Source organism: Moschus berezovskii, chromosome 4 (assembly GCF_049115385.1).
Source record: "Moschus berezovskii isolate FMDL1 chromosome 4, NW_MosBer_1.0, whole genome shotgun sequence".
Classification (NCBI taxonomy): domain Eukaryota; kingdom Metazoa; phylum Chordata; class Mammalia; order Artiodactyla; family Moschidae; genus Moschus; species Moschus berezovskii.
In genome coordinates this window covers 28,458,402-28,485,103 of record NC_142463.1, presented here as the reverse complement: position 1 = coordinate 28,485,103, position 26,702 = coordinate 28,458,402, and the positions used below count along the sequence as shown (strand labels likewise).

Genomic DNA, 26,702 nt, shown 5'->3' with positions numbered 1-26,702 from the left:
AGCTCCAGTATTTCCCACCTGATGAGAAGAGCTGACTCATTGGAAAAGACCTTGATGCTGGCAAAGGTTGAAGGCAAGAGGAGAAGCAGGCAACAGAGGATGAGATGGTTGGATGGCATCACCGACTCAATGGACATGTGTTTGAGCAGGCTCTGGGGGAGGTGAGGGACAGTGAAGCCTGGTGTGCTGCAGTTCATGGGGTTGCAAAGAGTTGAACATGACTTAGTAACTGAACAACAACAGTTAATCTGCTTGGGCTGCCATAACAAAACCCTTCAGATTGGGTGGCTTAAAGAACATTTATTTCCTCACAGTTCTGGAGGTCCAAGATCAAGGTGTCTGCAGGTTTGGTTTCTACTGAGGGCTCTCTCCTTGGCTCGCAGATGGCCACCTTTTTGCTTCCCTGTGTCCTCACAGGGTCTTTTCTTGGTGTGTATACCTGTGGTGTCTTGTCTTATTCTTACAAGGACTCCAGTACTGTTGGATCAGGGCCTTGCCCTATTCCCACATTTAACCTTAATTATCTCCCTAAAGGCCATACCTCCAAAGCCAGTCGCAGTGGGGGTTAGGACTTCAAACTACGAATTTTAAAGGGACACATTTAAGTATGTGACCGGGAGTAAGCAAGCATAAAAGATGCTTTGATCTATACATTGTTTGGTGACAGTCAAATGCATTTATCTGCTTGATTGTTCACTGAGGCTCCCCTGGAAGCATCTAGTTTGCTCAGTGAAATTCCTTCTATCTTATGGAAGAAGCTATATACTAACCTAGTCAAAGCTTAGGAAGTAGAATTTTTTTTCCTCTTTTTTTTTTTTGGTAGAGATGATCAGAAACATCATTTGTTATTTTGGATGTCATTTGTCAGCACAGCAGAGTCTGCACCCAGGACTCTACACCAGCATCAGTCTGAGTCACTGACACTTCTGCTGCTGTTCTGGCTCTTCCAAACTTCCTCATTTTCCTGAAGAAAAAGAGCCCTCAGCTCCCATCCCACACCCAGCTGGATCCTGTGCCTTCTCCCTCCCACTGGATTGCCTTGTGTCTTGGGGTCTCTCCGTTCATGCTGCTCCCTCTGATTCAAACAGATCAGGTTCAAATTCCTGCTCTCACTGCCTGCCTCTGAGGGCTGGGCACATCGCTTCATTCCTAAGTCAAACAGATGGTAGTGTCTCCCTTGAAGAATTTGGCCATGCCTTCAGCAGATACGTGCATCGTTGTACTGTTGGGATTCATGAGACGGCCCCTGGGAAAGCGGCTGGAGTTGTTCCTTCTTTCTAGGGATCTGTGCTCACAGTTTCTAGAGACTGCGATGGGAATTGCCTGGCAGGGCTCAGCAGCAGAGCAGGGCCAGAACCGCTGCCTAGCCTCACAGGGACAATGAGGGCAAGGAGAGGGGCTGCCTTGGCTGGCATTCAGAGCCAGGAGACCCTGGGGCCTGAGCTGATCCTTCCCTGCCTGATGCCATTCAAGGTTTTGCTGTTGATTCTTCAGGTAACTTGCTTCCCTAGTAGCTCAGTAGTTAAGAATCCACCTGCAGTGCAGGATTTGTGGGTTCGATCCCTGGGTTGGGACAATCCCCTGGAGGAGGGCATGGCAACCCACTCCACCGTTCTTGCCTGGAGAATCCCATGGACAGAGGAACCTGGTGGGCCATAGTCCATGAGGTCACAAAAGATTCAGGCGTGACTTAGCAAATAAACAACAAATTCGGGTAACTCAGTCACAGAACAACACAGCTCTTCTTGTGTTGGTTGCTGTAACCTGGCTTTATTTTTTGATTTACTTATTTTTAATTGGAGGATAGTTGTTTTACAATGCTGTGTTGGTTTCTGCCACACATCAACATGAATCAGCCATAGGCATACATGTGTCCATTCCCTCTTGAACCTCTCTTCCACCTCCCACCCAATCCCATCCCTCTAGGCTGTCACAGAGCACCAGGTTGGGCTCTCTGCATCACACAGCAAATTCCCACTGGCATATATTTTACACACGGTCTGTTTTTAAAGCGATTGCTCCAAACAGATGCTCATCTGGCTGCCCTTCCCCACCCATGCCCATCTCCGCCAGACCCAGGATCATGACCATGCAAAGAGCACTATTTTTTTAAGCTCCACAAAGTCATAACTTCAGATAAGATCTTTAATCTACTCAGAGCTTTCTGCTGGCAATGGTGGGCCCAGAGTCCCCAGTCCTGTAGATTGGGGATATGTGTTTGCTCCCTCTGATTCCACCTGGTGACCATGCTCTGGACAGCAGAGTTCCTGGGAAGGAAGAGGGGCCTCTGGTGAGTGAGGCAGAGACTTGTTCCAGTGTAATTGAGAACCGAACAGAAGAGCCCCTTCCCTAGCCTCCCATCCAGGGAGCACCTCAGGTTAGTCTGCACATGGGAAGTCTACACACTGGGAGGGAAGGAGAGCCTGGGCTCTAGTCCCAGCCCTGTCGCTGGTTTGCTGCTTGTGGCTGCTGTGAGCCCTCCGCCCTCTTGGTATCAACGGTGTTGGAGCCAGTGGTCTCTGAGGGCTCCAGGATCTGACTTTCCTTCTCTCCTGTCCTGTCTGCGCTCCTCTACCTCAAGGCTGGAGCTGAGGATGCCAGAGTTTCAGGGACCCCAAGAGGGAGGGGATGGGGCTGCCGGGCCATGTTGGGAAGCAGAGGGACAGGTGATGACCCCACCACCCTGGCTCCAAAGGAGCCCCAGCATGATGGCGGTAATAAGGGCAGTGCTGGTGGTACCTTTCACCCTGCCGTCCTCTTCCCAGAGGGCTGTCACAGCACCTGTGTCCTCCCTTGAGCCTGGCAGCCACCCTCTGAGGTAGGGAGGGTAGTCCTCATTTCACAGGTGAGGAAGCTGAGGCTTGGCTGGGGAAAGGTACAAGGGCGTGTGGGGTCAGGCTTTGGGCACGTCAATAGGCCTTTTATTCTGCCCAGCCAGCTGCTGGGGCTTCTCTGGCCCTGAGTCCAGTGTCACTTTGCTGGTGTCTCCCCTTCTCAGAATCCTCTGATGACCGGCAGGCCCTGACACCTCTTTCTGCATGGACTTGTCCTGCATTTGGGAGAGGCCCTCTCTAGGAAAGCGTGTACTACCTGTGTGATGATGACAGCGTCTTGACCAGCTGGGCCCTGACCATCATCATCCTCACCCTCAGGAGAGCCATTCAATGTCAGGGTGCAGGGAGAGGCCCAGAGCATCTTGCCATGGTCTGCATAGCCAGGTGTGGCTGAGCCTGGCCCCAGGTCTCAACCTGAGACCTGAGGGTTGGGAGTTCCCTAGTGGTCTTGTGGCTAAGACTCCATGCTCCCAAAATGCAGGAGACCCAGTTTCGATCCCTGGTCAGGAAATTAGATCCTGTGTGCGGCCATGAAGACAGAAGATCCTGCGTGCTGCTATTAAGACTCAGTGCTGCCAAATAAATAAATAAATAAACGTTTTTTTAAAAAAGAGAGACCTGAGGGCTAAGAGAAGTTAACCTAGATTTCCCACTGTCCCACTTGGCCTGCCTTCCCATGGCTTCTCCCCAGAGTGGCATTTCGTGCACTCACTGGCTTGACATTCTGGAACATTCCCCCCAAAGAAAGTTTTCTTCAGTTTTTCCTGGGATGACCCCTCACTGTGACTGTGATTCAAACCCCTACCCACTGATGTTCACAGTGGAAAAAAACAGTTTGCTTGGGGCAAAACATCACATTTTTAGAAGTTAAGAATGATTACAAGAATTAAGAGATTTAAGGGACAAGTAAGCAGAATTTAAAACATACTGGACCTGGTGTCCCTCAGCGAACCATTCTCAGCCTTCTTCCTCCAGAACTCACTAAAAGGTCACGGGCAGGGGGACAGGGCAGACCCAGGGAGGCCTCAGAGGCAGGACAGATGGCACTTGGTCTGGAGAGGGTAGTCTGGATATAATAAAAGGAGAAAACACGCGCCTTACTGGCATCTGCCTCCACACCATTCATGTTTCCAGACCTCCTGCCTCCCTTGAGCATCTCCCCAGCCCACTCCTCTTCTTCTTTCTCCCCTTCTTGCTCCATGCTCTTTCCTGCTCACTGGCCCACCAGCCCTCATCTCTCTGCTGCCAGCCCTCAGCCTTCCTGCCCTGCTCTGGGCTTCTCCGCCCCCTCCGTCCTCAGGCTCCCTGCTGTCCCCTGCCCGGCCCTCCCCACCGTGGAGTGCCCACCCTCTCATGACCCCTCTGTGCTGTCTTCCAGGTCCCCCAGGCCCCAGGCCACCTATGTGAATGGTGGCCTCCCAGCCACGCAGCACATCAAGCAGGAATCCCTGCCTGACTACCGGGCCATGACGGAAGCTCGCGCACCCCCATCCGCCCACTGCCGGGCCCCTCCGGCCACAGGCCTGCACACCGACCTGGACCTCCCGGCCCGAGGCCTTGCCAACCCCGCACCTTCCTGCTACCTTCTGGGCAGCGAACCCAGCTCGGGCCTTGGACCCCCACCTGAGCCCCACCTCCCGGAGGGGAGCCTGAAGCGCTGCTGCCTCTTGGGGCTGCCTGCCACCTCCTCGGTCTCCATCTCGCCCTGCGCTGCCTCCGACATCACCTCCATCATCCGCTCCTCCCAGACAGCCCTGGTGACCTGTGTCAATGGACTCCGGAGCCCCCCTCTGCCGGGAGACACGGGGGGCCCTCCCAAGCGGGCCCGGCCCAGCTCTGCGTCCACCGAGAGCCACGAGGGCAGTTTGCGGTTTGAGGCCTGCCGGAAGGCCGGCTTCCTGAAGCAGGAGCCCGCGGACGAGTTCTCAGAGCTCTTCGGGCCTCACCAGCAGGGCCTGCCGCCCCCCTACCCACTGTCTCCGCTGCCGCCTGGCCCGGGCCTTGGAGGCCTGGGGCTGGGCCTGGCAGGCAGGGGCTTGGCTGGGCGGCAGGCGTGCCGTTGGGTGGACTGCTGTGCAGCCTACGAGCAGCAGGAGGAGCTGGTGCGGCACATCGAGAAGAGCCACATCGACCAGCGCAAGGGCGAGGACTTCACCTGCTTCTGGGCAGGCTGCGTGCGCCGCTACAAGCCCTTCAACGCCCGCTACAAGCTGCTCATCCACATGAGGGTGCACTCGGGTGAGAAGCCCAACAAGTGCATGGTGAGTTCCGCGGCGCTCTGGGTTTGCCCCCAGAGTGCTACACCCAGCTCACTGCCCTGGGAGAGCTCTGCCTGGGCGCCTCCCCCAGAGTCTGGCTGGGGTCACCTTGCTTGAAGAGGGAGGGACCAATACTATGGATGTGGCCACCGGTCACAATGGTCAGTGCCCCATTCACTCGGACTCGCCAGGTACCCTCTTCTCTACCTTCTATGTCTGGTGTCACACGCACTTGTTCAGGTGGTGACACATGTGATCTGGGGTTAAAGCAGCTCAGCCAGCCTTCTCTCTTGCACACAGATGCTCAGTGTCCCACCTGCTGATGGCCAGGTGAGTCATGGGGGATATGCTCACCCCTGGCTCTGGCTCTTCACTCGGAGTCACAGGCTTGATTTCATCCACAGAGCTCCAGGTCCTCACAGGTATCAGGCTTGAGAGCTATGGATTCCCAGGCAGGCTTTGGGATGAGACCTTGGGTTAGCAGGTAAGGCCCTGGATAGCGCCTGCGGCGTTCTGGCTGAGGTGGAGACTAAGGTTTCCAGGGACATGCCTATGCTTGTGCACACACACGTGCACACACACACACACGTTAACTGTAGGCACTGAGGCCTCCAGCCCTTCTGACTGGTCATTTTCACGTGCTGCTCTCCCTGTGGTGGAAATCTGTATCAGGTTGGGAACGTCGTCTTAGTCTCTGATATCTTTAGCCAAGCCACCCCAAGGTCCCACCAGCTCATCAGGACAGGCGCCTGCCTGGGAGTGGGAGGGCCAATGGAGGTACCAAGTCCCAGCTCTGTCTTCCCAACTGTTGGGGCTTGGGAAAGGCAGAGGAAGGAAGCAGTGTGCCTGGTCTGTAGGGCCAGCGTCATAGCCAAAGTTGAGTTCTTCCAACACTTGTATGTACTCACTGTCTCCAGGCCCTCCCTTGCCTCATGGAGAACTCAGTCTGGGAAGGGATGCAGCTAGGGGAGAGGTGGACCTCTCTCTGTGCTTGCTTAAAGCACCAGGCAGCATTTGCAGGGCCAGGTAGGGGGTGAGAAGCATCGGCAACCAGTAGCATAAACTCCATCCTCCTGGGACCAACTGTTCTCCCTTGGCCCATCTGCTTGTGACTTGGGCACCCACTGGACCAGCTTATGTAACTTCAAGGAGGTTATGTTTTGAGGATGAGAAGGAACTCACTCTATACACAAGTGAAGAGCAGGGGATGGCCTCTGCCAAAAAATGACAGTAGGCTGGTTGGCATGCTGGGGTCGGGGGGAGAGGCTGGAATGAGCAGGCTGAGAAGTGGAGTGTATTGTGTGTCTTTGGAGGGAGAGCTGGTGGCCAGGCAGATTTCCTGGTGATGCCCCTGTTCATCTAGGGTGTTGTGACACGTGGCTTGTAAGAGGGCATGCCCCTCTCTGGAAGGAGTTGTCCAGAGGACATCACAAGGCAGGGGTCCTGGACCGCACACAGTCCCCGTCTCGCTCTGAGATCCTTTAGTTGACAGCCACTGAGCTGCAGTTCTCCTTCACATCTTCTCTCTGGGGATGACCTCACTGGTACCCGCAAGGCCCTGGTGGAGGCTGCCTGACTTGAACCCAGACATGGCACTTTTCTTGGGCTCCCATGTAGAGTTGATGGGAGGGAGGTGAGTGACAGGCTCTGAGATGGAGTCTGCATCCACCCAGGGAGGAGAAACCTAAACGGGCTTCATGGAGCAGGTGATATTCAAGTCATGTCTGTATTTACCTGGGGTTGCCGGGGGCTTTTGCAGATGAAGAAGTGGAAGTTCAGTAGGGCCCAGCTGGCCTTCCACCTGCTGCTGTGAGAACACGTCATCTTACCTCTTAGGGGGTTTAGGATTATGGTAGTAAGACCAGCAAGCCCAGCTCCTGAGGGCTGACTGTGTGCAGGGGCTATTCTAAGCCTGTGGTCCTCATGTTCCCTGTGGTCCTCACAACAACCCTGTGGGGCAGATACTATTTTTCCCCATTTTAAAGATGAGGAAACTGAGGCTCAGAGAGATTGTATAATTTGCCCCAGGTCCCACAGTTAGAGACAAACCATAATGATAACAATAATAGAGGCTGGCCATCTCATGAGAAGAGTTGACTCACTAGAAAAGACTCTGTTGCTGGGAAGGATTGGGGGCAGGAGGAGAAGGGGACGACAGAGAATGAGATGGCTGGATGGCATCACCGACTCGATGGACATGAGTTTGAGTGAACTCTGGGAGTTGGTGATGGACAGGGAGGCCTGGCGTGCTGTGATTCATGGGGTCGCGGAGAGTCGGACACGACTGAGCGACTGAACTGAACTGAATACTAATAACGATAATGAAAATAACTTGCCCCCTTGTGGCTCAGCTGGTAAAGAATCTGCTTGCAATGGAGGAGACCCCATTTCTATTCCTGGGTCGGGAAGATCCGCTGGAGAAGGGTTAGGCTACCCACTCCAGTGTTCTTGGGCTTCCCTTGTGGCTCAGCTGGTAAATAATCCACCTGTAATGTGGGAGACCTGGGTTTGATCTCTGGGTTGGGAAGATCCTCTGGAGAAGGGAAAGGCTACCCACTCCGGTATTCTGGCCTGGAGAATTCCATGGCCTGCAGTGCGTGGAGTCACAAAGAGTTGGGCACCACTGTGACTTTCACTTCACTTTCAGGGTTACACAGCTAGTAATCATGGCAGTGGAAGTTGAACTCCCATCTTTCTAAACTGTGATGCTCCTGTTTGTGTGCCTCTTCCCCTGTTAAACTGATTGTTCTCTGGGGTCCTGGGGCCAGCCCTGCCGGGTGCCATCTCTGAGGTCTGCCCTGCATGCTGTGGGCATGCTGCCTCTTCCAGAGAGACTGGTGCAGTAGGTAACCCAGGGGAAGGGGTGGGTGCTAGTCTGTACCCAGATAAATAAAATCTCCCTTCCCTGTAAAATTATTAATTTCTCATGACAGGGCTCTGCTACCATGTGCTGTAATAGACAAAGGAATTTTGGACCCGGAGCCTCCAGAGAACAGGAAATAGATGAGACACTTAGATTGAAGAGTAAATGGCCCACTAAAATAGCAGTTAATCCTTTTATTATCTTTCCAGCAGCCGTTTCCACAGTTCTTTCATGAGGTAAGCCTTCCCCGCCCCGTCCAACTGTAACACTGCCGTCCTTGCAGCTGGCTCGCATTTATCCTGCGGAGCCTCTGCTCCTGCACCAGGCGGGCCTGGAGATGCCTCGCTCCCCTCTGCCTAGGCCGTTCATCCTCAGGCCCGGCCAGGGACCAGGGACTCGCCCCGCTGTGCACCCTCCTTTCCCGGACGCACCCCCCACCCCCCACCCTGCCCTCTCCGCGGCCCATCCGCGCCATCCAGAGGAAGCTCCCTAATCTCTTTGCAATATCCTGTTATGTTTCTTACATTGTCGGAGTTGTCTTAGCCTTATTAAATTTGGGGTTTCATCTGCGTTACGATAGCAAGGTTACGTCCAACCCAAATACTGACGCGACGCCTCCAAGACGTTAACTTTGAAAAGATTAATTTCTTGCTTTCTTAGATTGGCTCTCCCAGACGGTTGGAATTCTGATTGTCTGAGACTGCAGAAATTAGCAGACTATGAGTTTGCTTTTCTCCACGTTGAGAAAAAGACAGGCAGAAGTGAACGAGGAGAATCTCTCATAACCTTAGGTTTTATGAAATGATCATGACAACAATTCCTGACTTTTGTGAAGAGCTTGACCAAAGCTGTGAGCACAGCATGGAAGGTGTGAAACGCAGGTGAAAGCACAAATCTAGAATCACACTGACCTGGGGCCCTGCCACTTACCAGCTGTGTGACCTCAGGCAGGTGACTTAACCTCTCTGAATCGTACTCAATTGTAAAATGGAGTGATAATATTACCTGCCTTTTAGGGCTGTTGCTATTAGGATTGAAAGAGATGACACAGGGAAGTGCTTAGTTAATTCTCACCTTCCTCAGGCATACTCTTCACACAGATCATCTGAAGAGATTCATACAGTAGCCCTAGGAGTTAGGACAAGGTCGTTGATGGCTATTTTACCAGTGAGGAACCTGAAACTCAAAAGAGCCAGGCAAGAGTGGAGCCCGGACTGGTGGTCAGCTGAATGCTGCAGCCTCCACTGTTGGTGGGGTGGGCAGGACTGTCACATGTGCTGGTGGCCTTGTGGCCAGGTGTCTGCTGGTGACGCAGAGCCTCTGCTTGGTGCCAGACAGATGGCTATTCAGGGTGACTGGAGTTAGAAGGGGGAGCCGGAGCAGAGCCACTGGGAGGAGGCTCTGGTCCCTGCTCTCCCAGTCCTGATGCACAGCTGAAGCCTCGAGTCTGGACTTACATCCTGCCTGGGTTCCTCTGGCAGCTGCAGCTGCACTGTCCATTGGTCCCTTGCCCCCTCCAGACTGTCCTAAATGTTGTCGGACCTGGGACCAGGGATATACATGAGAAAGAGGCTTGATTGGGGCTCTGGGATCATATCTCATAGGAAGTCCTGAGGAAGGAGAGACCTAGCTTATTCCAAGACAAGCTATGTCCAGCTATGGATTACCTTGCCCTAGCTAAGGTAATGTCAGTTCAAAGACTCAATGTATCTGCTCTACATCACCTGGTGCAGCTGCCTGGACCATTCCGTAGGCTGCCACCTTTGCCCAGACTCTCCCTTCAGCAGAGTAGAATCCTCAGTGCTGCTCATATCACAGCGTGTGGGGTCCTGAGCATCTGTCCCCGCCCCCCAGTGTCCTGAGACCAGCCTGGTGGGGGGCCACATTCCTGGCCAGCTCACAGCCCTGACTCATCTCAGCATCCCCAGCTCATCCCAGGGAATTATCCAGGAGTTTAAAATGACTGAGTAGACAGCTTTACCAATCTATCCTCATCATGTAGAGAGAGGGCATGGGGAAGACAGGCCCTGAGAGAGTGGGGATCCAGGATCGCACAGCAGATGGGACAACTTCAGAGGACAGGGGGCTTCCTGATGCGACTGGTCACCAAAAGTTGGGAAAGTGACCCTCCAATGAAGGAAGAATTCACCCCCTGAAACACTTGCTTTGCCGGAGGGACACCTCTCCTGTGTGCCAGGAGTCAGGGGTCTAGAGATGAAGGTGATGTGATGCAAGACTTCCAGCGCCAGGGAAGGATTCTACCCTTTAATCCTGTGGTCTTAGCTGCTGGACGAGGGAGGGTGGGAGAAGAGCCAGGAGCTGCAGTTTTCAGCCTGGCTGCTTGTCGGAGTCGGTCAAGGCAGGATGGGAACATTATTGAAATATTCACTGGGTAATTTTCAGTACTTAGGGCTTCCATACATGTGTGGTCTCAGCCCTCAGAACATTCCTGGAGACTAGAATTATCCCCATTTTACAGATGGGGAAAGGCTAGTCCAGTTCATGTCCAAGTTCAGGTCCCAGGTGCATCGTGGGGTCAAATTTGAACCCAGGTCTCAGCCTGACTCCAGTGACTATGCACTAGCCATGACCCCAAGCCATTTCCCAAGCAGAGAATCGCCATCTGTTTACACACGTTGGGAAAACATCCAGATCTGAAACTCACTCAGCAAGCTGATACAGAGTGCCTCCCATGTGCCAGGCCCTGGTGTGCAGTGGGTTTGCAGAAGGGAATCAGAGTCAACCTGGCCCCACGGAGACCTGATGGAACAGGGAAGCAGGTAGACACCTGCGTTTAACTAGTTTTCCCAAGCCACTGGCCCATCATCTTAAGAGCCTACAGGTCACTGTCCCGCCGACGTGATAGGTCTTTTGTTCTGTATTAGAGAACACTCATGGGATGAAGAAAAAGACCATTTCACCATGTTAAAAACCATTGTCACCTGAAAACAGTCTCCCTTTCTGGAGACTGGGCTTTCTGGTGAGATTAAAAGGCTATAAAATTGAGCATGGTTTAAACCCCCTTGCCCTGGAGGAGTCTGCTATATATGAGCCCATAGAGGCCAAGGTGGTCCAGCCAGGTCTGGTCACCAAACCCACCCGCTTTGGAAATGGGCCTGAGCCTTGCCTCATTCTGAGGGTGGGGAGTGAGAGGGTCTGGGTAGGAAAACCTTTCTGAGCAAATGCAGTCCTCAAGTTAGCACTGTGCGCTTGTTACCAGCCCTTACTGAGGTCCGTCCTCTGGGCCTTGGCTTTTGCTGGTAACTCTGTATGGAATACCTTTTCCAGCCTGTGCGTGCGTGGCCAAGTGACTTCAGTCGTGTCCAACTCTTTGCCATGCTGTGGACCATAGCCCGCTAGGCTTCTCTGTCCTTGGAAGTCTCTAGGCAAGAATACTGGAGTGGGTTGCCATGCCCTCCTTCAGAGGATCATCCCAACCCAGGGATCGAACCCATATCTCTTATGTCTCCTGCATTGGCAGGCAGGTTCTTTACCACTAGTGCCGCCTGGGAAGCCCAGCAAACTCCTAACCATCCTGCACAACCCAGTCCAGTGTCCCCTCCTCAGCTCCCCTCTGTGCCTCCTGTTCTCCCGGCATGTGTTGCCCCATTTATAACAGTGCTCCTGGTGTGAATGTCTTGGGGACCACATGCTGTTTGGCACCTGACCTGGCCTTGGAGGCAGAGATGCTGAGCCTGTTCCCAAGGCTTTGCTGGGGTGGTCATCTGACCTCTGTGCTCTGAAGCTGTGTGAAGTTGCCTGGACATTGTCCTCTAGAGCAGCTTCCTATAAAGTTGCAAGATTGGAGGGACCTTAAAGATGGTCACGGCCACCCCTAATCTGATGCTTGAAATTTTCCTGTAGGAAAGCCTTAATTTTAAACCTGGCTTTGCTACCCATCAGCCTGTGATTGTGTGCAATTAACTTGACTTTTGTGAGCCTGTTTTCTTACCTGTAAAGTGGAGAGAATAGGACTGTTCTGAGGCTTCGATGAGGGACTATACATGAGATGCTTGTGCAGTGCCTGACACACAGTAAGCACACAGCACATGATCTGACTGCTCTGGGCAGTTTGAATAGGATACGAAAAGAGGGAGGGCCTAAAGGAGTCATGCAGTCCTGAGTGTCCCCAGAGGAACAGAAGAGACTGTCGGAAGTTCCAGCTCGAGCATGGATGTGGCCTTGGATGGGTCACTTGGCTATGCCGAGCCTGTTTCCTGATCTGTGAAATGGGATTAATGCCTAGCATTCTGTGTTTTTTGGGGCTCAGCAGATGCTCCTTCCCTTTCCCCTCTTGAAGTCAAGGTTCCAGCTCCACAGATCTTGGCTTACACTGGATGCCTTCCTCTCTTCTCCATTTTTTAAAACTCAAACTCAGAGGCCTTCGTAAGGAGGGGCTTTCTGGAAATTCTAGCCTTGGGAACAACTCAGAGCCCTGAGGGCTCCCATTCATCACTGTTTAGAGGGGGAAACTGAGGCCACAGATGGAAAAGACTTGCTTGGAAAGAGGAGAGGAAGGAGACTCATCCCCGCTCTGCTGCTTACTGACTGTGCAAATTTGGACAAGTCACTTCACTCCTGAGCCTCCACTAATGCATCTGTAAAATGGGGCTTGTGATGCTCACCCGGAAGTCTCTGAGGGGTGGAGGCTTGTGCTTCGAAAACTGCAGAGGGCCCTGCAGAGAGTATCAAGTTGAGTCCCCAGCTCCCAGTCCAGTGCTCCTGCCCACAACCAGGCCCGGAGTACACAGTCATCCTCATAGGCCTGTCCCTTTCAGCTGGGTTTTCCAACCAGCACAGAACCCGTTAGCCACATGCTTCCCAGATGCAGTGCCTGGCCTTTAGGCCTCTGTGTGTAGCTCTTCTGCCCTCCTCCTCCTCCGCTCCACAGCCCCCCATGCCCACCCCTCTCCCTTCCACATCTGTCCCCCACCCCTGCTACTCCCATGCATTCCCCCATCCCCAGCCCTACCTCATCTCTATCCCTGACTCCCTGCCCCCCATCTTATTTAAAGTCTGAGTCAGGAATTGGTGAGTCAGGAAGGACCAATGGCTAAACATAGAGGACAACTGTTGGGGTTCAAATCCCCACTCTGTCCCTTAACCAACAGTGAGACCTCAAGTCACGTGGCCTCTCTGAGCCTCAGTTTCCTGTCTGTAAAAGGGAGAGTGTTGTGAGAATTAAATGAGATCATGTGTATGGAGCGCTTACCTCATGCCTCCTGGCAAAATACTCCATGCTTCATGCTTGAGAACAGGAGCTCTTGTTATTCTTTTTTTTTGAGTCATCAAACCCGAGCTCTCAGAGAGATGAGAATTCCTAGGAGCACCAGACGGGAGGGTGCAGGAACACGGGCCAAGTTTTGTGAAGTCAGCACTGCTTTATGGAATATGAAGAAAATTAAGGAGAAAAAAACACAGCCCTCTGAATTGAATTTAAAATAATAAAAAGAGAAAAAGCTTTTGAATTTAATGTAAGTGGAATTGAAATGATTCTCTTATTGGCATGAGAAAGTCAGATAAAATCAACAGTGACTTGAAGAAAGTGTCCAGAACATGTTTTCTAAGAGGGACATCCTGGAAATGGTAAACTTCATGATTGAGCATTAATAGGCTCTGTCTCCGCTGATGGCAGATGGGTTATCTGAGCCAACCTCCTGCGCCTCACTTGGCCTGCCACAGTGATGGGCCTCGTCTGTTAAGTGAGTGATGAGCCACACCACCCGTCTGCAGCCTCAGTCATCTCCACGACCCAGGACACTCAGCTTACCTATTTTCCTCTGTCGGGAGAGTGCCTTGGGCTCAGCTGTGTTGTCTCTCCTCCTGCCGCCCCGCCGCCCCACACCACTGCTAGCTCCTCAACACAGTTTTATTGATGACCTTACTGCACCAGGGCTTCCCTTGTGGCTCAGCTGGTAAAGAATTTGCCTGCAATGCGTAAGACCTGGGTTTGATCCCTGGGTTGGGAAGATCCCCTGGAGAAGGGAAAGACTACCCACTCCTGTATTCTGGCCTGAAGAATTCCATGGACTATATAGTCCATGGGGTCACAAAGAGTCAGACACGACTGAGCAGCTTTCAATTTACGGTGCCAGGTTAGATGCTAGGAGCAGGGGTGCAGCATCAAATGAGGAATGGTCCAGTGCTGAGTCCATTAGCCAAATGCTGCGGAGACACAGAGGAGGGAGAAGTCATCCCCCAGGAGCTCATGAGAGCTGGGCTTTGGAGGGAGAGTAGGGGCTTCCCAGATGCAGATCATGAGGGAAGGCATTTCACGGAAAGGTAACAGCCACACAAAAGATGTGACAGTCTTGACCCTTGGGGGGAACATAGGTAGCCTCTTGTATTTGAAGTGTGTTCTGTGCATGGGGGCTGGGAGCAGAAATGGTAGTTGAAGTTGGCCCTTAAAGGACCTTGAAGTCCAGTATGAAGAGCTTGGACTCTGCCTTGAGTGGCGGGAGGATGCTGAGCAGAAGAGTGACACAATCAGCATTGACATTTAGAATATTGGTCGTGTTGCGGGAGCATCTGAGGGGGAACAGCAGTAGGCAGATGAGGACAGGGAGGCCCGGGAAGGAGCCTTCTTCCCCAGGTCTGCTAGAGCAGAGAGTGGAGCCTGGCTGGCAGTCAAGGCCTGGGCACCACGGGCCAGCCCAGCCCAGCTCAGCTCAGCTCAGCGAGCCGGGCACAGTGTCTGTACCTGACTGGGTACCAGAGCTCAGTCCTCCTTTGGAAACGGCATCCAGAACATTTACCAGTGGGAAATGGGAAAGGCATTTCCCATAATGTGGCTCCGTAAAGTTTGCACAACTGTTCTTTGTTTTCCGTCCATCCCCACAATAAATCTTCTTCCACTGCCAGGACTTGGGCCTCTGGGTCTGTAAGTGATTACTGCGCTGACTCGTGCAGCACTGCCTCCTCAAGATGCATTCTTCTGACGTGGGTAATGATAAAATGAGAGCCCATCACTGAGACTCATGGCCTTGTGAGTGGCGATTTCCAAATGGCTGGGAGGTGGCTGCCTGCTCTGGCCTCCTCCGTGTACCCCCACTGCCCCAGCCTCCCTTGATAATCAGCCATGTTGGGGACATAGAGCAGAGGGCTCTATGAGATCATGGGAGTCCTGGGCTGTGCATTTCTTAGGGATGGTGGTCTCTGCTGTCATGGAGGAAAGCAGGTACCCAGTGCGTGTTCAGCTGACGGACCATCCACCATCCTCTCTGTTGGACTGAGACAGAAACCATAGGGTTTTTCAAGCTAAAAGGAACATTTGCAGGTTCCAGGAATGACCAGGCCCTGGGGTGAAGTTTGGATAGATAGCTCCTGTGCCCAAGGAATGCTTAGGGCAGTGGCAGGACCCTTCTATTACAATGGCCTCACTGAAATTCACAGAGGGGAAGCTTCCTGGCCAGGTGTCACATCTGGGACTCACCTCCTGTCCCTGGTTCCATGCTCCGTCATCTTCCCACTGCCCACACTTGCCTTCTGCACCATGATTTAATCACAAAATCTGCTGAACCCCTTGTTTGAGGAGTCAGTGTGGCCTATGGGGTCCTTTCTGACCAGGTTTAGTTGCCAATGAACGTGATAGCAGTTGGAAGACAAGGGAGTTTGGCCCCAGGAAGAGTCTACTGTGCCTCCCAAGATTCTTTCCCAAGATTCCAGCCCCACTCCCTGCTCCCATTTCTTCTCCCCAGGCGTCCAGGGCAAGAAGAGATGGCCTCGTGGAGGCCACAAGTCTGAATGCTTCTTGCTGTGTGCTGGTTCGTACTTTTGCTGATTGCTGATATGGAAACTGAGGCCTGTAGAGAGGGTTTGGCTCATGGAGATCACAGAGCAAAAGAACCAAAGCTCAAGTCCCTTGCTTCCCAGCACGGTGTCTATTGAGTACCTACTATGTGCCGTGTTGAAAGTTGACTTGTGTTGCCTCTATCTGCACTACCACTGCCTCCCAAGATTCCTGAGAACGCCGGCTTGTGTTGTGTTTGCAATGGGGGAGAACACCCCCAGGACACCTCCTCTGATGCTGTTCACAAGCCCTGGAGCACTTTTTGACAGAGGAGGACTCAAGGCCCTTGGTGGGAGATGGCCCACTGGAGGTCACACAGGGGAGATGGCTGGAAGCTTATACAGTCCACATGGGTCAGAATCACCTTCCCTTCTGGCAGGATCCAGTTCAGGCAGCCCTGGCCAGCAGGCTCCAGGGAGGCTACAACCAGTGGTGGGTTTCAGACATCACAGCTCCTTAATTGCAGTAGGAAAGCATGATGGTTGATTTCTGTGGGTGTTGGTCCCAGAGGAAGCCTGGCTTGTGCAAATGTCCACCTAGGTGAGCACCAACGCAAGACTGCAGCTCCTCTGCCCACCCTGACCCCTTACCTTCTTCGTGCACATGTAGCCCCCTGGCCTTGGGACTCAGTTTCTTCACATCTGTGACAAGGACTTTGATCGGTTCCAAGCCTTTAGGTTTCCTGATCCCAGCTCCACCAGTCTGGGCAAGACAGCATGGGCCTGCCTGGGGTGCAGAACTTGCTTCCCTCCCCAGCTTTGCATCACACAATCTTGAGACTCTGGAAGAGCCACCAGACCCTTTGGGACTCTGTTTTGTCATCAATAAGATGGAAGGTTTGGATCCAGGATCCCTAAGATCCTTTGAGCCTAGTTACCTTTCAACATTCCTGGCAGGGCCCTCAGGAAGAAGAAGGAAGTAGAGAACAAGGAAGGGGCAGGTGTGGGTCCCTGTGAGCTGTCCGACCTCAGTTCCTTTCACACTTGCTCTGCTCCAGCCACATGGGCTCCCAGCTGTTCCTCACACATGCCAAGTTCATTTCCACTTTAGGCTCTGTGTGGCTCTTCACTCCGCCCAGGATTCTCTTGTTCTAGCCCTGCCTCCCTTTCACTCAGGCCCATGGAAGCTTTCATTGAAGTCCAGGTCACCTCCTCCAGGAGGCCTTCCCTGACCACCAGTCTAATGTAATATCTTCAGTCACTCTCTGCCCCTCATACTATCCAACATTATGTGTTTGTCTCTGACCTGTTCCCTCCACTTAATTGTAAGCTCCATGAAGTCCAGATCTTTTTATGTTTTGTTCCATGTTGCGTTTCCAAGGCTTCGAACCATAGGTGATGGACAGCTACTTGCTGAATGAATGGGATTGAGTGCAAAGGCAGAGGGTGTAACTCTCTGCCAGAAAGAAGTGATGGAGCATGCTGGGAAGGGCCTAGGCTGAGAGCCAGGAGCCTTGTCCTGTAAAATGAGTGTTTTTGCAACAAACTCACAGTGTCGTGGTGAGGACTGCACAGGTCACTGTCAAAGGGGCATTTCTGGGTTAGGCTGGATGGGTAGTGTGCCCAGAGAGCCCAGCACAGCACCCAGTGCACCAATGGTGCTCAGCACGCGTTAGTTCATTTCTCCCACCCCATCCCTGCCCTGATTTCCTTCCCTCCTTAATCTGTAATATCAGGATAAAGGGAAGTCTGCACCCCAGGTTATCTACCTCATGGAGTGTCAGACCAAGTCAGGGGCTTAGAAATCATCTGACTCATTCCTGTCTGTGGATTTGGAAACTGAGGCCTAAGGAGGAGGAGTTCTTGTCCCGTTCCTGCACGGTTTCTGGGGCTTGGAGAGAAATTTACCATCGAGCCCTTCACAGAGTAGAAACTCTGTAGTTAGCTGCTGCTGCTGCTGCAGCTGTTTATCATTAATTCAGTCTCCACAGATCTCGTTTTTATGACCATGGGCCCAAAGATAGAGCAAGAGTACAATTTTGCATTAATTGACAACAAAAGGACTATTACAGCCAAGAATGCAGCAGAGGAAACGCTTAAACTGCCCCAAAGCAGCTACTTTAAAGTGTGAGGAAGGAGGGAAAGTGGTATTTGTAAGGAATGTGCTCTCCTCTAGAAAGCAGGTTAAGCCCTTTGTTTTCTCAGTGAATTTTTTGATGTTGGCATTACTGTCCCATTTTATGGATGAGAATACTGAGGCTCGGAGATGTTAAGTGCTAGGAGTCCAACACCCAGCCAACCATTGCTCCAGGATATCATCTGTATCAGAGTTTTTTTCTGTAATCAAGCATGAGTGATGATTCTCAGTTTTCAATGATGTCAACCCAAAGAATGCCTGTCATCTTAATTAGTGACTGCAACTTCCCAAGAACAATCCCACATAATCTGGACTTTGCTTGGATCCTTCCCTTAACCTACACTGGTTGAGGGGATGGGGTTTGCTGTATCAAGAATCAGCATCACAAGCCCCAGGCATCCTTGGGCCCCCCTTCCCTGGCTTCTTGTGCAGGGAGACAGCGACCTCACAGGTTAGGAGAGGTGTGTGGAGGGTCAGAGCAAGGGAGGGGTTCGGGGCCAGCCGTCTGCGCCTCTAGTCCTGAGGACAGGTGAGAGAGCCGGGTCAGGATGGAGGCCTCTGTGGCCGTGCCTGTGCACGGCACAGGAGAGAGAATGTGGGGAGGTCCCACGGCCAGTGAGAGTTGTGGAGCTGGGATTCTAATCCAGGGAAGCAGAAGGCACAACCACTCCTCAGGAAGAGCTGTACCCTACCTTCGAGGCTTCTGGAATCCAATTGTGATCCCTTATTCACCAGGATGTTGGTTAGACAAACTGTTTTCTTGTTCTGGTCTCAGTTTCATTGTCTGTTTAGTTGGAGTGATAATCCTGCCTCCTCTGCTGCAAGTGGTTTACTGCCCATCACCCCATATCATCCTCACGACAACAATTGCCCCATCGTCCCAATGCAGACACTGGGACCTGGTGAGACAGGTGACTAGCAAAGGGTCACATGGCAGGTCAGCAGTGATGCCCGGGGTCACCCGTCAGTGGTGATGCCCAGGGTCACTTGGTGGGCAGTGGTGATGCCCATAGTCACACACAGGTCAGCGGTGATGCCCAGAGTCACAGGTCAGCAGTGATGCTCAGGGTCACTTGGTGGGCAGTGGTGATGCCCACAGTCACACACAGGTCAGCGGTGATGCCCAGAGTCACAGGTCAGCAGTGATGCTCAGGGTCACTTGGTGGGTCAGTGGTGATGCCCAGGGTCGCAGGTCAACAGCGATGCTTAGAGTCACACACAGGTCAGTGGTGATGCCCAGGGTCACTCAGTGGGTCAGTGGTGATGCATAGGGTCATAGATCAGTGGTGACGCCCAGGGAAGGCATCACCTGTTGCCCCTCTCCTCTGAGTTCCACTTCCGCTTGTGCCCCGGTGTGATGGAGATGTCTGTCGGATCAGTTCTGTTTACCCTGGGAAGCTGGGGGAAGACGAGGTGTGGTCCTGTGGCAAGAGGAACAGAGGGTCTGCCGCCCGCAGTCAACACCTCTGTCAGGAATTTTGAGGCTTGTGCCTTTGAAGCACCAGCCCTTTAATCATCTTCACATTGTGAGCCCAGAAAGGTTTGTCCTGACAACTGGTTGGCAAACTCAGCCAGGGGACCACCCCCTACACACACAGCCAGGCGGTAGTTTCAGCCTTTCAGGAGCTGTCTGAGGTGGTTACTGTGGGTATAAATTAGATTCACCTGGCAAAGCCCCACTTCCCACTGGAATCTTCATGAAACTCTCCCTTTGGATCCTGTCAAAGAGGGAAGCATGCAGGAGGCCTAGGTCCCTGGGGAGTCAGCAGGTGGGAAGTCGGAGCTTCCTGGACTCATTGGTGAGATGTGTAAAGCAAGCCCGGCCTCATCAAGACAGGTGCTGACCCCAGCACTTTTGGCTTCAGCCTCTTCTTCCATAAAAAGTACTAAAACTTGTATTTTATGATGGCATTGGTTTCAAGACAACATATTAATGTTATGCAGTAAAACATTTTATTTGACCTGGAGTTTGTGGTGGTGATTCAGTTGCAAAGTCATGTCTGACTCTTTGTGACCCTATGGACCGCAGCCCACCAGGCTCCTCTGTCCATGGGATTACCTAGGCAGGAATACTGGAGTGAGTTGCCATTTCCTCCTCCCGGGGATCTTCTTGACTCAGGGATCAAACCCGCGTCTCCTGTGTCAGTAGGTGGATTCTTTACCACTGAGCTACCTTGGAAGCCCTTTTCTTTGACCTAAAATTCCTTGGGTCTTCTGATTGTAAATTCAATTCAAACATTTTCATGGGTTCCTAAAAGTATTCTGCACTCTGTGTACTGTGCGTGCAGTGCCTGGTGGACAAGAGCAAGGCCTGCAGACGCTGGGAGCACTTGTGGTGCCGTCCAGGCCTTGCCTCTCCTCCTCTTCTCTGGGCTTCAGTTACATCTTCTGTGAAGAGGAATGATTGGAGGAAACCCCCCAAAATCCTGCTGTGGTCTTCTATGCTGTCTCCTGTTCCAGTCCATTGTTTTCCTGACCATTGAGTTCTTGTCTTTCATTGAGAATTCATGGGTATTCACTACAAAAGATCTGTTGCTACTGCTGCTAAGTCAGTTCAGTCGTGTCCGACTCTGTGTGACCCCATAGACGGCAGCCCACCAGGCTCCCCCGTCCCTGGGATTCTCCAGGCAAGAACACTGGAGTGGGTTGCCATTTCCTTCTCCAATGTGTGAAAGTGAAAAGTGAAAGTGAAGTCGCTCAGTCATGTCTGACTCGTAGCGACCCCGTGGACTACAGCCTACCAGGCTCCTCCTTCCATGGGATTTTCCAAGCAAGAGTACTGGAGTGGCTTGCCATTGCCTTCTCCGACAAAAGATCTAGATTCTGTTGAATCAACATAGATGAAAGAAAAGGACATAAATACGTGAAAAACCTAAACTCACATAGCTACTGCAATTAAATCCTACAGTTAGTGGAACTTCCTGGAAGCCAAGGCAAAGAAGGCAAGTTGTTGAATTGTAGACTTCTTGTCTGGTAAAGGAAGCAGAGCAACCAGCTTGTGTCTTGGGGGCAGTTTTGTTTGGATATCAAACCTGTGTGAAGCCACAGTGAGAGTCACATGAGCTGACTGCCAGAGGAAGGCTGTCCAAACCATGAATGATGATCAGAATCCCTGAACAAAGCCATCGACCTTGTTTGCACAATTAACTTTGCTAATATTCCTTGAGAAAACCCAGGGCCAAGTAGATACTGGTGATGAAGGAACCTCACCTGTGTTCTATAGTATATGTTTTATTCTCAATCTTCGCATACAGCAGCCCTCTGAGGTAGCTATCATTAATCTCACTGTATAGATGAGGAAACTGAGGCTCAGAGAATTTAAGTGACTTGGGACTTCCCTGGTGGTCCAGTGGTTAGGATGCCGTGCTTCCACTGCAGGGGGCATGGGTTTGATCCCTAAATGGGGGACTGAGATCCCACATGCCACGGGGCAGCTAAGCCCTTGCACTGCAACTATTGAACCTGTGCACTCTGGAGCCCTCGTGCTGCAAACTGCAGAGCTCACACGCCAGAACTAAACAGAAGCCTGTGCGCCACAATTAAACAACCCAGGTACTGCAACGAGAGAAACCCACATACCACAGTGAAGACTCAGAACAGCCAAAGAAAGGAATGACTTGACCGTGATCACTCAGTAAGTCCTGACTTCCATAGCAAGTGGCTCTGCAGACATTGTGGGTGAGTCTGTTACTTGGAGCAGACTCAGCCCCTTGCTCAGGGAGCTCATAGCCTAGTGGACCCTGCAGATCTTCAAAAGAAGAAGGCCACACTGTGATGCATGCTTTGAGGAGTGCTCAGGGGTGATGGCGCCCTAGTAGAAGGAGGATCTGTCAGCCTAGTCCTAGGGTAGGCGGATCAGAATAGCATCTTGGCAGAGATGAGAAAGGGCCCTAAGGTGGACCAGGGGGTAAGACGGTGAAGCCTGGATCCCAGTGGTGGCAGAAGGGAGAGAAGCAAGTTTCTTACTTATAAAACTTATAAACAGCAGAAACCAACTCTGGCCATAATAAGCCCTGCATCCCTTCCCTCCCCCAACCCCTAGAATTTATTGGCAGGTCTGTGACCACGGACCGTTTGTCTAAAGTAGCAGGAGGTGTTGAGGACAGGCAGGATCCCAGGACTCCAAGGGCTTAGAAGTAGGAAACCTTGACCTGCTTCTACAGACATCAGACTATCCACCCACCATGCGGGAGTCCTCGACCTCTGCGCTCGCTTGCTCCAGGGCCAAAGCTGTAGCTGGGCATCCCACTGGCCAGGCCTGTCTTTATCCCACCCCCTGAGCTGAGTTGATGAGGGTTGCCCACTCATTTGTGGGAAGCATTATAAAGGTCCTCCCTATTCATACCTTCACTTCTCACATTGCAGGATTCTTTAATATGAGGAAAACAGGGCAGCCTGTTTATAGGCACTTCTGCAGCTACAGAAATGATTGGATCTGAGAGATTCTCAGGAGAGACAGTCGACAGCAAGGGATGGGAAGCCTGTTACATGTGGGGTTAGAGGAGGAGCCGCCTGGAGAAGCAAATGGCAACCCACTCCAGTACTCTTGCCTGGAAAATTCCATGGATGGGTGAACCTGGTAGGCTACAGTCCATGGGATCGCGAAGAGTCGGACACGACTGAGCGACTTCACTTTCTTTCTTTCTATAGTTCCTTTTGGAGAAGGAAATGGCAACCCACTCCAGTGTTCTTGCCTGGAGAATCCCATGGACAGAGGGGCCTGGTGGGCTACAGTCTATGGGGTTGCAAAGAGTCGGACATGACTAAGCAGCTAACACACACACAGAGGAGGAGCCGAAGTGGTGCTCTGGTCTCTGGCCTGGGTTCATTGTGTGCACATGAGCACAAGCCCTGGCAGCCCGAGGGAGGACGGTGTGAGTTGGTTTCAGATGTGAAGAGTAGGGAGGTGCCAGCCCGAGAGCCCCAGGGGGCTAGAGATGTGTAAGTCTGGGGCTCCTGAGACAGGAGATGGGTGTCATCTGCCTAGGGGTGGGCCTGGGAGCAGAAGGGGTGGAGGATCCGGTCGGGGGGATGGGGGTGGGGGCAGGGAATGGAAAGAGCCATTACCCTTCTGACTGTGCTTGTCCAAGTCTCCAAAAAGAGACAGCAGGCCAGCGGGCTGGGATGCCTCCTCCTGTCAGGACAACAGAGGGCCCTCAGGAAGTCCTCCTGTGTAGCAGCTTCTGCACCATCTCCGGGGGCCCAGTCTGGCACAAGGGTTGGCCCAGAGTAGCCTCTGAACGTGTGCGGCTGTGCCGTGTGTTCTCATGCGTCCACCACCACCTGCTCTGTGCTCTGTCTTGTCCTGCCCTTGGGTAGCTTGCCATCTAGAGTTGCGCCAGCCTTGGAGGCCAAGTTACAAAACTCCATGATGAGTCCCCTGGAGCAAAATGGGAACCAAAGGAGAAGATTTAATACACAGTAGTGAGGCCTCCAGAAAGAAGCTCGGGAAGAGTTACCCAGCTGCTAAAGGATGAGAAGGGTGTCCCAGGCAGGGGCAATGGCATAAGAAAAGGCCTGGTGGTGAGCTTTGCAAATGGTTCAATGGTGGAGAGAGTGAAGAGAGGCGAGCAAGGCTGGTGATGGAGGATCTTGTGTGTCAGGCAGAGGGGCTCAGGGCCCTGTCTGCAGGACTGCAGAGACCCGAGGTGGGTTAGAGAAGGAGGGGTGTGAGGTACGTCTGAACATAGATGTGTGTGTGTGTGTGCGTGCGCGCGTGCACTTCCTGTGCCTCTCGAGGGCCAGCGTTCACACACTCATGCCAGCATGCAGAGGGGCATGCCATCAACTAAAACCTCTGCCCATCTCGTGTTAATTAACAGGTAATGACTTAATTCTCGAGGCTTTTCCAAGAACGGAGTTAGCGTCTTTGGTTTCCCAGGGCTCCATATCCCCTTTCCTCCAGATTTATATAAGCTGCTGGACAGCTCTGTGCCTGCAAGTAGTTTTCCAACTTGGCTCCCAAATCCTCTGAGCTGGGCCAGGGTGTCCAGTGAAGGCCCCTGACAAGATGGCAGGTCCCCAGGGGACCACCGCTCTGCCCTGGACTGACAGCACTGTCTGGGCAGAGGGTCCCTCTGAAGGAGCCTGAGCTCTGGGACAGGCTGGCTGGACGCACCCCCTTCAGCAGGCCTATGGTCAAATGCTGGCTGAACTCAAGCCTCCTTTTCTTAAGCATGCTCACATCTAGACCCCACGGCTAGGTGGCGATGACAATGCCCGCCCCTTGGTATTGGTACAGCTGGAACCATGGACGTGGCGTGGACACAGGGGCAAAGTGGAGCTGCCTCATTTATCTGTGTTAGGAACCAGTGGACGTCAGGACCTCATCAGCCTCCCAACCACAGGAGGAGTGGGGGCGCTGCCCCCCCAGAACTAGCACCCAAGGACAGATGTGCTGTGTGACACTGGGAGGATTACTTTACCTTTCTGAAGCTTCCATTTCCTCATCTGTAAATTGGCATTTAGGTGGGTGTCCCAGATGCCCACCTTGAAAGGAAGATTTGTGTACAAGTGATCTCCGAAGGGAGACCAGGAGGGAGGGCCTGCCGCAAGTGGGGGTAACAATGTGTGTCTTCCTGGATGGGGAGGGGGTTCATTCATTCATTCCACCCTCTTATTTAGTGTTTGGAATATGCCTGGCAGTAAGTGAAGTGCTAGGAATAGAGGCGAACGGGACCTGGGAAAAAGGCAGGCTGAGTGGAGAAGCTGCAGGGGAAGCTGAGCAAAGGCCTGGTGACATCTGGGGAAACTGAGACTCAGAGCTGTGCTCCACAGAGCCTCACACAGCGTGACCTCCTGCAGAGCCAGGACCACAGAAGTGGAGGTCAGAAGTGCAGACAGTCTCACTGGGTGAGGCCCAGCCTTGGATCACAGCGTCCTGCTGTCTGGAGCACCCGAAGCAGGCTGCGGGGGTGGTATGGGGAGCAGTGGGGTCTCTGTTTGCACAAGCTAACAAGCCTGTGGCAATCGCTACTCTAATTGTCATTGTCCTGCAATTTGTGCGACAATTTGTAAGGCGTGGAATGGAGCAGAGGTTATGCCCTGAATGCCTGTTTGTACCGTCTCTGAAAAAGCCCCTCAGGTGCCAGGTTTGTCGAGAGACCAATGGAAGACCTGTGGTCTCTAGCATCACTCTGAGCTGCCCCCTGGGGACGTGTCCAGGGTAAATCAAGTTCATTTTCTAGGGAAGCGCAGAGCCCTCCTCCCGTGAGGCTCTCTGACCCTGGCTCCCCAGCTTCCGGAGCTCTGAGAGCCTGTGTTTATGTGTGTGTGCCTGTCACTATATCTCTGTGTGCTTGTGGGGTGTGTGTGTGTGTATGTGTGTGTGTATGTGTGTGTGTATGTGTGTGTGTATGTGTGTGTGTGTGTGTGTATGTGTGTGCACCCTCGCAGACCCGAGTGTTAGTATCTGTGGGCACATTTGTGTTGTTGAATGTGTCTCTAGGGGCCAGGGTGTTGCATGTGTTCCTTTGAGTGAGTTAATTTGTGAGTGTGTATCTGGGGTGTTTGTACAATCCGTGTGTTCGTGCAGCAAATGTCTGTGAGTATGGGTTCTATGAGGCTGAGGAAGGTGTCATTCCTCCTGGTCAGTGTGGCCAGGGGACGCACCACTGAGAAGGGATAGGCTGGCTTTGGGTCCTGGACAGTGGGTATAAATGGGGGTGGGGGGTGCTTCTCCTCCCCACTGTTCTTCCTCTGTTCCCAAAATGTGGAGGAAGCTGCCAGGAACCAGGTTGAGCTCAGTACCAGGACGGGCTTTCTCGCAGGCAGGACCTTCCCAGTTGGAGAGAAGTGTAGGAGCAGAGGCTGGCCTGCCGCTTGGCAGTTTCACTCTGTAAACATTCCCTGAAGTGTCTTTTTCTTTGTCAGGCTTTGTTCTGGGCCCTGGGACAGCTATAATTCAGCTTGAGTTCCAGGACCCACAGACTAATGATGATAACTCTTGAGACTGGATTCTAAAAGGAATAATACTTACAGTGATGGAGTCCTTACGCTGCTGGGCACCACTCTAAATGCGCTAACACATTTGGGCCAGGTGCTGTTTTACAAATGAGAGACTGAAAACCAAGTGATGAAACAGCTTGCCCCAGGTCCCTGCGGTAAGCATAGGCACAGCTAGTTGTGGAAGCTGCACCCCTGAGACAGGAGGACTCGAGCTCCCGGCCCCCCGCCCTTGCCCCAGCTGCAGGCAATGGTGCTGGCCAGGTCCCAGAAGAGGCTGGTTTCTGTCCCCAGAGTTCATATGTATCCAAGAGGTGCCCGTGAAATCCCGCCTGTTCCCTGACAGCCATCCTCTGAGAGTTCTTAGCACTAGGCCAGGTTATTAATCACTGAGACCCAGAGGCCACCGCAGTGCTGGCTGAGGATTCTAATCCAGCAGGAATGTAAACGTCCCCTGATTGCATGGGGCTCTTGGCCACGGTACCGCCTGAATCAGTTGCTCCTCTGGCAAGGCGGGAAAGAGTCACCCTGCTGCAGCCCACAGGGGTCTGGGAGCCCTAGGTGGAGAGGGCAGCACAGATAAAGCACTGGATTGGAAGATGGGGGTGGCCCAGGTCCCTGCCCTGCCCCTGCCTATGTTTATCACTATGAATAGTAATAATAAAAATAGCAAGCCCTTGGTGCTTAATACGTGCCAGATATTGTGCTAAATTAGGATTGGCTCTCAACACCCCATGAGGTATCACTAACCTCATTTTTCAGACAAAGAAATAGAAGCTTTGGAAAGGGAAGTGATTTGCCAGGGTCACACTTTAGGAAATAGAGAACCAGAATTTGGATTAGCACAGTTTAGCCCCAGAGCCCTTAGTCATGTTTACATTTTAAAAGTTATATTATATATGATACTTTGAAAAGGATAGATGCAAATACGTGTAAAT

At 52.5% G+C, this 26,702-nt stretch overlaps 1 protein-coding gene across 1 annotated transcript in view; it reads left to right on the top strand.

Moving 5' to 3' along the window:
• Positions 1-26,702, top strand: part of GLIS1 (GLIS family zinc finger 1) — a 249,206-nt gene that overhangs the window by 158,916 nt on the left and 63,588 nt on the right. The window contains exon 4 of the mRNA XM_055403714.2: positions 4,213-5,095. Within this exon, the coding sequence (XP_055259689.2) occupies positions 4,213-5,095 (883 nt within the window). The remainder of the gene's footprint in view (positions 1-4,212; positions 5,096-26,702) is intronic.